Source organism: Diospyros lotus, chromosome 14 (genome assembly GCF_014633365.1).
Source record: "Diospyros lotus cultivar Yz01 chromosome 14, ASM1463336v1, whole genome shotgun sequence".
In the NCBI taxonomy this organism is placed as follows: domain Eukaryota; kingdom Viridiplantae; phylum Streptophyta; class Magnoliopsida; order Ericales; family Ebenaceae; genus Diospyros; species Diospyros lotus.
The window spans coordinates 21,062,266-21,074,142 of NC_068351.1; the positions used below are offsets into that span (position 1 = coordinate 21,062,266).

Here is an 11,877-nt window from a genome sequence, read left to right on the forward strand (position 1 = left end):
ACTAATAGGAATATTTTTTTAAATAAAAAAAAAAACTTTGAAACTTCAATACGCCAAAATGAGTATTTGCTTAAGGAATATAATGGATAATAGGATGATAAATCAATGAAGTTTGGCAAATTATACTTTTGTCTGTTTATTGGACTTTGCAATTCAATTCTATTTCATGAACAATGAAACGAAATTTGCAATTATGTATATATATATTTTAAATGTTTCTTTAAATAATAAAGCTTTATATATAGTTAAAATATTACAAATTTCATTGATATAAATGACACCACACACCAAGAGCTGGGGAATTAGATGAATAAAAAAATTTGGATGATCTTAAAAATATTTTCAAAATGATAAACAAAATATGATTTTATCCAAAAGAGTTTTTCATTTGAAGCTCTATGCAATGTTTGAAAAGAGTAAATGTACAAAAGACACAAAGAATTTATAGTGGTTTGACCTTTCTCAGCCTACATCCACTATTCTATGACCCAGCTAAAGATTTTTCAAATCCACCAAAATCAAAACTAAATTGCAAACCAAAGTCTAATACAATTGCTAGCTATCCTGCTAGCATTTCCTACTAAAAAACTTCTTATAACGAAGAATAATAAATACAACAGGTAACACAAGAATCTTAAAATGAGATCTTATTATAACAAGGCTGAAATAAACTTTACAAAATAAAAACAAGTATTCAAGAAGAAAAAATTTAAACAGTGAAGCTCAAAAGTAATTTAAAGATCTAATCTTTAAAATGTGCAAGTCCACTCTTTAAACCAATTGAATAATCTTCAATATGGCTGGTATATATAGCCTTGAATGTCCCTTACCGAATTCTAACCCCCAAGAAATCAAAAAAATAAGCAAAACAATCAAAAAAGGGATTGAGGGGTGATCGAGTAGACACCACTCGGTTATGACGGTGAGGCCACTAGGTCACAAATTCCTCCAACCCCTGGGAGACTCCTCGAAGCCAACGACCCTCTTGGGATGTTCCTTGAACTGAATATACTAAGAATATTTTAAGATTCTATGAAATATGTCAGAAATATTCTAAGAATACATCTAGAATATGCAACATGGGAAACTCAGGATAAATGCCACGCATCCCCCTCTCCCTTCTTTATAAATAGGAGGTTCGTCTCTTTTTTCAAGTACGCTCATTCTGATACTCAGATTTCTTTTTTTCGCTAAAGCACTTGAAGACTAATTTAAGTATCAAATGATTTGTGTAGGAACAATCTCTTGCGCCCCTAACTATTTGTTCATTTTGGCAGGCTTTTCAATCATCCAAGGTCTCTCGGTCATTTGAAGCCTCTAAGTCATTTAAGGTCTCTTGATTATCAGTGATCTCCCATTCATCATCAAGTAATCGCTCATTAACAAGCTATCTTGTCTTAAGGCCACTTGATCATTTGCCTCAAGATCTTTTGATCACATCATACTAAACTATCAAGATCATTCTTCTCATATTACAAATTCATTGTTGTATTTTGACAACAACAAAATTAAATTTTTATTTTAACAAAAAAATATCATTTTCTATATTGAAATAATGAAAATGTCTAGGCTTAAATTTACACAAGAATTTAGAACCGGCAGGTAAACAGGGACTTGGGATATCGATCTTGAATTTGCCTCATTTTACCATGAGGTATAGAAATATTCCATCTGACTCAGAATTTTGCTTTCATTCTAAATCAAGCTGTATTTGCTTTTTTTGACAATAAGTAATTTTTTTTTTTTTGTTTATCTTTTTCCATGGCCGTGTGGCTTCTCATTATTGATATTCATATTAATATATTTAAAAATATTTTTTAATTTTTTTAACAATATATAATATTAAATATAGCGCATCAATACATAAAAATATATTATAAATAAATATCAAAATAATATTTATGATATTAATATCCCTTGGCCCGCATGCGTCTATATATGTCTCTCTCCCTCGAAAGATGAGAAGACCGTACGAGGAAAGAGGAAAGTGGAATGGAAAAGGAGAAATTAATCGCAGTGAATCCGGCTAAGGCGGCTGCGGCTACGAATGTGTTTGAGCCAGGAAGATTGAGCGTGAATGTCTTCAAGGTGGAGAAATCCAATGCTTCTTCTTCTCCGCCTAAGACTTTGCTAATCGTCACGCCGACGGCGGCCGGCTCGTATCCGGTGCTGCTGTTCCTTCCTGGCTTCTGCATCTGCAACTATTCATACAGCCTCCTCCTCCGCCACATTGCCTCCCACGGTTTCATAGTCGTTGCTCCTCAGGTATATATGGATGTGTTGCAATTGGTTTTGGCTAAATATGTATAAGTTTAGGATTTAAGATTTACGATTTCATATATAAGTTTTTTATTTATATTTTTTGCATTGTTTGTTGTTTGTTTTCTAGTTTTTGTGTTTGTGTCCTAGACTCTTTTGTTTCTTTTTTTTTGCAATTTTATTTTTTATTTTGTTCTTATGTTTAGTAGCCCCTTGTTTATGGTGAGATTTTCATCCTTGCATGCGTGCCTCTCCCGTGACTCTCTTTAGAAGTTCTATATGTGAGTCTTGCTACTTTGCCTGAAAACCTCATAGAGAGACTTATCGAGAAGAGTTAAAAAGACAAAAATGCCCCTCACCCAAATACAAATTTACCCCATTCCCTGCTACGACCTCCCGTCTCTTCTCTCCCCTTCTCATGGTCACTGCCTCCAGCAATCTCTAGCACCCATCGTCACCTCACGGCCTTCCTCGCATTGCCTCGCCACCTCGCCTTGCCTCATGTCGATTGTTGCTGCAGTGGACGGGGAGGATGTAGCGGCCGTCGGTGCGAGGCTGTGCGAAGCGAGGCGACAATGGGAGAATTTTGCATTTGGGTGAAGGGTATTTTTGTCTTTTTGACCCCTCTCGGTGAGCCACTTTGTGAGATTATCGGGTAAAGTAGTATTAACTTTAATTTATTTTGTTTGTATCCCGATCACACCACCTTTTTGTGTTATTGTGTTAGCTCTTGGTTGTATGGGTCATGTCCCCAAGTCTTTCTTAAGTTGTGACGATCTTCGGCCTTAGGGCTTAATTTCAATATTAGATGAAAAAAGAATATGTATCGATTATTTGTGTTTTGTTTTCAAAAGGCCGGAGTATATTCAAATACTATAATATTTTTTGCATACATAATACAAAAATTTGTACTTTTTATTTAAGAAAATTTAGCGCGCATATAATATAGTTAAAATACTACATATTTTTATTATATATTATTCAATATTAATTATAGGGGTATTGAAACTGCAGATATAAATGCTTTGGATGTTCTACATATTATGTTAATAAATAATCTAAATATGATTTAGTTTGTAGTCGACTATTTGTTTTGTAAAGTTTGGTCCCCTTTCTCTTACAAATGTTTATATCTATGTTTAATAATTTAAAACGAAATCCTATGCCAAAACAAATATCTAGCTAACCTTGTAGTGGTACAAACTAATATGAAATTAAAGCATACTTTAATCTTGCTCTTGATTCACTGATTATTTGATTGTATTCAGCTGGACTAGCTAAGTGATATAAGTATGACATAAATCCAATAAAACTCATGAATCATGCTTTGTTTTTCAGTTGTACATCTGCCCGCTCACTAGCGGAACAGAAGAAGTTCAATCTGCGGGCACAGTCACGAACTGGCTATCCGCAGGCCTCCAGTCCAACCTCCCAGAAAATGTCACAGCAAATCTGCAGAAGCTAGCCCTTTCTGGCCACAGCAGAGGCGGCAAGGCAGCGTTTGCCCTTGCACTGGGATACGCCGAACCAACCCTAAAATTCTCAGCTTTACTAGGACTGGACCCTGTCGCGGGAGTCTTCTCCGAAACTGATCCCAAAATCCTTACCTATCAGGCTCATTCCTTCAACCTTTCGATGCCAGTTGCCGTAATTGGCACCGGCTTGGGAGACGAGCAAAAGTGCTGCTTGGTCCCGGCGTGCGCGCCAAATGGCCTAAACCACGAGGAGTTCTTCAGAGAGTGCAAAGCCCCTTGTTCCTATTTTGTTGCCAAGGACTACGGCCACATGGACATGCTGAATGATCCAGCGGCAAAGTTAGGCAGTTGCGTGTGTGCCAGTGGGAAGGGTGCAAAGGATTTGTTTAGGATGTGTTTGGGTGGGCTTTTTGTGGCATTTCTTAGGGCGTATTTGGAAGATGACAACGCAGATTTTAAAGCCATTCTGGAAGATCCTTCTATTGCTCCTGTTACGCTCGATCCAATGATCTATATGTCTGAGGATAATTAGATCATCAATAGCTAGAATGCTAAGAACTCTGAATGTACTGCAACATTCTTTCCATATAGATCGATGGGAAGAGTTAACATATCAGTAAATTACTATTTGTGTCGGCGGAGGTCATAGGTCACAACTTAATTGATTTGGGAGACTAAATAGCTAGTTATTTGGTAGAATAGTTAATGTGATCGTGACTGTTGATGCAAGAGTATAGTGGGAAATAATTTTGAACTGTCATTTCAAACAGAGAACCATTATTCAAATTTGAAGTGTAACTATAGTGCGTGTTTGAACCACCATCTTTCATTGGCCCATGTATGATGGAGCAATCTGCACCAAGGAACAGGAAAATTGTTGTCGGCAAAACTATTTGTCCTTCAAAGCCAAGGTTTTTATATATTTATTTATTTATTTTGGACTGAAAGAAAATACAGCAAGAGAAACATACAACACCACCAGCATCGCCAAAAAGGAATGTAACATCTTCAAGACTATAATAAAATAGTTAATTTGAGATGGATTTTGGGTTGTCGCATTGTAGACGAATTTGAAATGAATTTCTAAGATGATTTTTTTTTTTATTTTTAATTTGAGATGAATTTTTAGACTAATTTTTAGATGAATTTTGGGACGAATATTTTTTGTATGTAATTTGAGATAGATTTACAAACTGATTTTTGAAATTAATTTTCAAACTAATATTTTCTGCATGTAATTTGAGATAAATTTATAAATGGATTTTTAGATAGATATTTGAAATGAATTTTGAGGTAGATTTTTTTTCGGTCTGTAATTTGTCATGAATTTTTACATAGATATTTGAGACATTTGTTTCATCTATAATTAGAGATAGATTCTGACATGGCATTTGTTGCGACATGCCTTAAGAAAATTCAAAAATCTCGAAATTGGAGAGCCTCCTAGACAAGAGTCCCTTGGAGCCTTCAAAGAGTCTCTAGGGCAGTTGAGTCTCATCATGCTTAGCCCGAAAACTCACCCAGAGTCTTGCAAGCCCAATTCACCCAATGACTCTGAAGAGTCTTTGGACCCACCCAGAAGATATTCATTGGGGCACTTTTACCCCGAAGATACCTCCAGGCTCTCTAGCCTCACCCGATGCATCTTTCCTAGAAAGTCGAGAGACTCTCATTTGTGGACCCCACCAAGTGTCTATAAATATCCACCTATTCCATGGCAAACAAACCTTTTTGGCTAAACCTCCTTGAAACCATAGTCCTGAAGATTTAAAACTCTAGACCCTATATTTATAACACCCCGCTCTCCCAGGGTGTTAGGTAACGTAAGATTCCGAGGATATATTTTTTTTTCAACAAAAACTCATCACAAAAACCGTTTCTTGAAGATCCCGTTACATCTTCTCAGTATATCAACTTAGAATAATTAATAAATTAAGACAGGTAAATCACCTCAAATGCGGAAGGTAAATCGAAATCTCAATATAACATAACTGAAACCACTTTATTCATAACATAAAGTCAAACCAACGTTTTACATGACATCATCAAAACAAACAACAAAATTGAAAATGACATATCATAAACTATCCACTAATCACTGTCACTCATCGACAATCCCTTTTCCCTTCACAACGTTGCCTTCATCTGGAACGTTTGAATATTCTAGAGCCAAAGTCCATATTAGATGATGAATCATCTAAGTGAGAGTTCAAACACACGTTTTCATCAATGAATACAAGATATGAAATGAACCGACACAACCCGGCAAGCCCTAGCACAAGAGAATCCCACAGCGCTTAATCCTACCACAGGGAAAGAGCAATCTCTCTAAAAGTCATGCCACCATACCAACACATCGACATGATGCGATTCTAGGTTAAGAGGGGCAAGGTCAATGCATCTCCCCAACATCTTGAGAACAATTGTTACTACTCTCGGTTTAGGAGGGTCACATCAACATAGGAACCCGGCTCACCACATTTACGTTAGGGATTACATTTCCACTCAAAAGTGTCTAAGAACCACTACCCAATCCCAACTCAAATCCTATATGGACCACTTAGTCATTCTAGTGTAACTTCCTTGACCAAACGGCCTGGCATGGAAACCAAGGCGACTATCCCAATTTGCACACTAGCACAAGATACCCCTATTATTCCGTTACACCCTTGAAGAATTATGGTTACACTATCAAGACAACATTTTAGGCTAACATTCCATATGAACAATCACAAAATGCACGACAATGCCACATTTCACAATTCAATGCATCATATAAATAATATTTTATAAAATGCAATGCACAAATGCAAAACATTTAGGGACGAACCTTCCTCATGAAACCAACTGTCACAAGTTACCGTTTGCATGCACAAAATCATTTTGCATGAAATCTCAACATGTTTTGGTAGCACAAATACTAAGTTTTAAGGTAGAAACACTCTCAGTAAATCAAGTTTTAGGTAAACTACTCACGAGTTAAAACTAAGTTTTTCTGTACAATAATCACAAGTTAAAACCAGGTCTTTAGGATAAAATCATTCACAATAAATCAAGTTTTGGGGGCAAACACTCATCTCGAACGTATTCGAAATGCCTCAATCCTCGTGCATGACCTCGATTTGCATGCCAAATCACAAACACTTGAACTTATCCTCAACCTCAAGCCACGATACTCCTTAACACCATATTTAATTAAAAGAGCATCAAAATCCATTTTCCTCAAATTTTCATAATTTTCTCTATTTTTCTCTTAATTTTCACCTCGATAATTTCAAAATAATTATCTCTTCAAACATTTTTCCAAATTTTTCAACATGACAATTCCTAAAATAAATTAAGAAAAATACTAAAGATAAAATACTAGAATTGCCTTTGTGTCACGCGCCCTCACGCGCCCTCACGCGCTACCTTCTTCCTTGATTCTAGCCGCCGGCTATTGCTCCGATGGCCGAACTAAGGGTACCTCCTTGAAGCCCTCAACAAGTCGATCCCAACGGCACCAATTTTTGGCCGAAAGCTCACCAAAAAAGCCTCCAAAATGTGAGTTGTAGGTCGGTAGAGGCGATCTGCCTCTTGTTTCCGACCTAGCTTCAAACGGACACCAAACATGCTCCAACCACTCTGAAATGCTCCAAATTTGATCCTTGATCCCTCGAGACCAAAAACCCTTTATCCCTTACCTTCGATTCACCCTTAATCGCAATCAATTTGATGAAAAAATCTTGAAGTTTTTGGCCTCCTTTTATAGCCAAAAATCGGTCAGATCTCAGACAATCAACGGCTAAGGCTTGGCCCCCAAACCTCCTAGCATCGGATACCACCTCCCCCGAGCCTCCCTCAGCCGTCCCATCGTCAGAAACAGCGGCAACGTGCGGTGGATTGCGACGACCGATTTCTTCCTTCTGTTCACATTGCCAAGTTTCACTTATTACACTTTGCCCCCTTTATTTCTTCAAATGCCATTTTGGCATTTTCCAAAGTACCCCTACTCTATCCAACTATACCACTAAGGCCCACAAGTTTTGTACACTTTATTTCATCCTCGAAATTCTTGAAAAATTATCTTTTTAACCTTCCTCAGGTAAAATTAGAAAATTACACTTAGGCCCGGCTAATCAATTTGACCCTACGTCATTTCGTTTCAACCCGAAATCGCTCAAGGGTTGTTTCATATATAAAATCTAGTTCTGCAAAACACTTTGTTGACTCTTTGGAAGTTTCCTACATCAATTCGATTTTCTCAGCCCGATCAATAGTTGTACCGAAAACTGTTCTCGATCTAATTTCTTTTGATACCTAAAATCATTCCTCGAATCACTTGTCGGTATTATTCCATTTTCCTTAACTATCTAGGGTTCGGGGTACTCCTTTCAGTCAATTCGGTCGCTTAAGACTGTGATAGTGTACCCTATAACCTCTTTCTTTGAAAAATTCTAGTTATACCCTTCATCAAATACCATCTATACCCTTAAGGATTTCCCGGGTATTACACTATACAACCCATAGGGAACCTATTCTCCCGAAAACCCATATTGGACATATCGCATACACACTCATCCGCATACATTTGTGTCCCATTTTTAGACACTCACCTGCATACATCCGGAGATACTCTAGGGCGGTTAAGCCTTATCATGCTTAACCCAAAGACTCACCAAGAATCTTCCAAGCCTAACTCACCCGGTGGCTCTAAAAAGTCTTTGAACCTATCTGGAGGATACTTATAGGGCACTTTTACCCCGAAAATACCTGTAGGCCTTCTAGCCTCACCCAATGCATCTTTCCTGGAGAGTTGGGAGACTTTCATCTATGGACCCCACTAAATGTCTATAAATACCCACATATTCCATGGCAAATAGACTTTTTTGGTTGAACCTCCTTGAGACCATAGTCCCGAAAATTTAATACTCTAGAACCTATACAACCCACCGGGAGCCTACTCTCTCGAAGACCTATACTGGACATATTGGATATATCGCATACATCTGCGTCCCATTTTTAGACATTAGAGTCTGACTTACACATCGAAGGGCCTGCATGGGAAATATTCTTGCATGCCTTCTAATTGTCTATATGCTGCATATATCATCGAAACTAGTTCCCCAAAGATCCTTAAGACAATTTCCCAAAGACCCTTCAGACCTTTCCGTAGGTTGTTCCCTAAAGACCCCCCGGGGGTAATATCTCTCGATGACTCTAAAGACCCTCCGGGGGCCCCGCAGCCTCAGTCCTCTCAGGCTGCAGATCAGGCCCCAGTCTCTGTTGACCCTTTAATGACATCTTGGACCACTCCATTTTCCCAAGGGACTCTGTTTTGGATGTTTCCAAGACCAATAAATTTAATTGTTGTAATTTGGTAACAACAATTTGACGTCGTCTGTGGGAAATGGACAAAAGGTCATCCACCTTGAGAAAATTTATCAAGATTACTCAAGCAAGCATGCCGCTCTAGTTTGGTGATTGATTAGAGGCAAAAAATGTTAAATTCTATCATCTTCTCACTAATTCAATGCGCTAAAATTATCAATGAATATATCTTTCTCATTTTCTCAAGATAACCATTCAGGAACGTCATTTTGACATCCATGTGCCAAATCTCATAATCGTAGTAACTGCTATGGCTAGTATAATTTTGATGGACTTAGGCATCATGATTGACGAAAACGTCTCCTTATAGTCAATACCATGTTTTTGATGATATCATTTCGCTACCATTCGTGCCTTGAAGGTTCTCACCTTTCCATCAGGACTAATCTTTCTCTTGTAGATCCATTTGCACCCTATAGGAACTATTCCTTCAGGTGGATCTACTAGAGTCCAAACTTGGTTGGAATACATAGATTTCATTGCAGACTGCATAACCTCTAGCCATTTCTTAGAGTCAATGTTTGACATTGCCTTTTCGAAGTTTTTTTTTCTGTAAATTGCTTTTCGTATAGTAGGGTCAACATCTTAACCACTATCTCCATATAAGAACGCTTCGTATATCTCCTCCATTAAAAAACCATACCATTTTGAAGGACTAGATATTTTGCTAGATCTATGTGCCACATGTGGAATGACAGTGCTTCTTTTGGATTGACTTCTTTATTGAGCTCGACTTGTGCCTTAGAGGACACCTCTTCTATTTCTACTTTCTTCTTAATGCTGCTTCCTTGAAGAAACTCTTTCTCCAATAATGTGGTATCCTTGCCAACCAACACTTTTCGGTCGCTGGGAAAGTAGAAGTAGTACCCTTTGTAATGCTCAGGGTATCCCACAAATCTTCCTTTGCTTGAATGAGATTCTAGCTTATTTGTCTTGCATTTCTTAACTTAGGTAGGACAACCCCAAATCCTAACATGTTTAAGACTGGGTTGCCTCCTAGTCCATATCTTATATGACGTACTCTCGACAGATTTACTTGGAGCTCTATTGAGCAGATAGATTGCAGTGCATAAAGCATAGCCTTATAGTGATAATGGTAGTTTGCCAAAAGCGATCATTGATAGTACAATGTCCAACAAGGTACAGTTTCTTATCTCAAAAACACCATTCAACTATGGGGTTGCAAGAGGAGTTAATTGGGAAATCATGCCACCGGCTTTGAGATAGTCATTAAATTCCATACTCAAGTATTCTCCACCTCGATCCAATCGAAGTATCTTAATACTCTTTCTGGTATGATTTTCTACTTTAGCCTTAAACTCTTTGAACTTTTTAAAGACTTTAGGCTTGTACTTCATCAAGTACACATAGCCATATTGTGACAAGTCATCAATAAAGGTTATGAAGTAGTGATAACCACCTCTTGCCATTACAAAAAATGACCCATATACATCTGTGTGGATTGGCCCTAACAATTCACTAGCCCTCCCACTTTGTCCAACAAAGGGTGACTTAGCCATTTTCCCTGGTTCAGAACCTATTGGATCAATTAATCCTTTTTTGGCCAATTCACTAATCATTCTCTTGTTCATATGGCTTAGTTTAAGATGTCATAAGTGTTTAAGGTCAACATCGTCATTGCGAGAACACTTCCCATTACTAGTGGATGCAATATTTACATCCCTCTATCTGACACTCCCATGTAACTTTAATATATAAAGACCATTCACCATAATGCCTATGCCAACTACATTATTACCATAATGAATATGGCACGAATTAGAAGTAAAAGAATGTTCAATATACTTGAACACTGGTTCTCCGACCGCTTGACCTTTAAGTTGGCGAGATATTTTGGGTAGTTCCTCTTCCAATGCCCATCTTTCTGGCAGTAGAAACACTTTCCCCTCAATCTTTTCTTTTTGTGCTTGCCCTTGGAGACTTCCCTCTTTGGCCTAAAATTTTTCTTCTTAATGGAAGAACTCTTCTTCCTCTTAGAAGACCTTGAAGACGAGGAAATTGCAAGAATGTTCTACATATGTGGTGATCATAAACTTTTATCCTTATTGATTAAATCTAAGCAGAGGACTTAATCAATAGCATTATAGGGACCAATACATTAGTGATAGTAGCACCCATCTCATGGTCGAGTCTCTCTCTCGGCCTTCTTGCTCCTTGGCACCACCAATTCTTAATGGATCATTCATTTTACAGAGAATTTGTACTATACATTTTCTACTAAAATGAAATATAAGAGGAGACTTATGTCTCATTACAGTCCTAAAAATATAATGAAATGATTATTATTATAGACCAATGAATACCTGTAACATGTATTCAGTCATCCATACAATCACATTACATCAAGTCCAAGATCACACAACTATTCAATCTCATTGAATATGATGGCGTTTTAAATAAATATTCATGTTAATGTAGTATGCATCATTTTTCAAGTCACTGATATCTCATATCATCAACATTAATCGATTTTGAATCATAGCAATCATATTGCATTAAAATAGAAATCTAAAAACCCCAAAAATGTTCTACCAATCCCTAAAATAGTTAACCGTTTCTGGGTTTCCTAAGGGGTCGGTCGATAGTTCACAAGAATAAGTTGAAGGCTCCCACTGAAACACAAACGGTCGACAATTCTAAGGCAAGCTGTCGATCGATTTTGGATTTTGCTCGAAACGGTTGACAACTTCTTCAAACTGTTGACCGTCTCTTTGTTGGCAGTCGACAATTCTACCTCCAAGTGACAGTTCTT

General features: G+C 37.5%; 1 protein-coding gene across 1 annotated transcript; it reads left to right on the forward strand.

The window, feature by feature from the left end:
- The first annotated feature begins 1,957 nt into the window (after window positions 1–1,957).
- LOC127789720 (chlorophyllase-1) lies at window positions 1,958–4,573 on the forward strand. Its single transcript, XM_052318676.1, has 2 exons — window positions 1,958–2,265; window positions 3,598–4,573. Exons 1-2 carry the CDS (start codon window positions 1,993–1,995, stop codon window positions 4,264–4,266), a joined length of 942 nt encoding a protein of 313 aa, XP_052174636.1. The 5' UTR covers window positions 1,958–1,992; the 3' UTR covers window positions 4,267–4,573.
- Window positions 4,574–11,877: the final 7,304 nt, after the last annotated feature.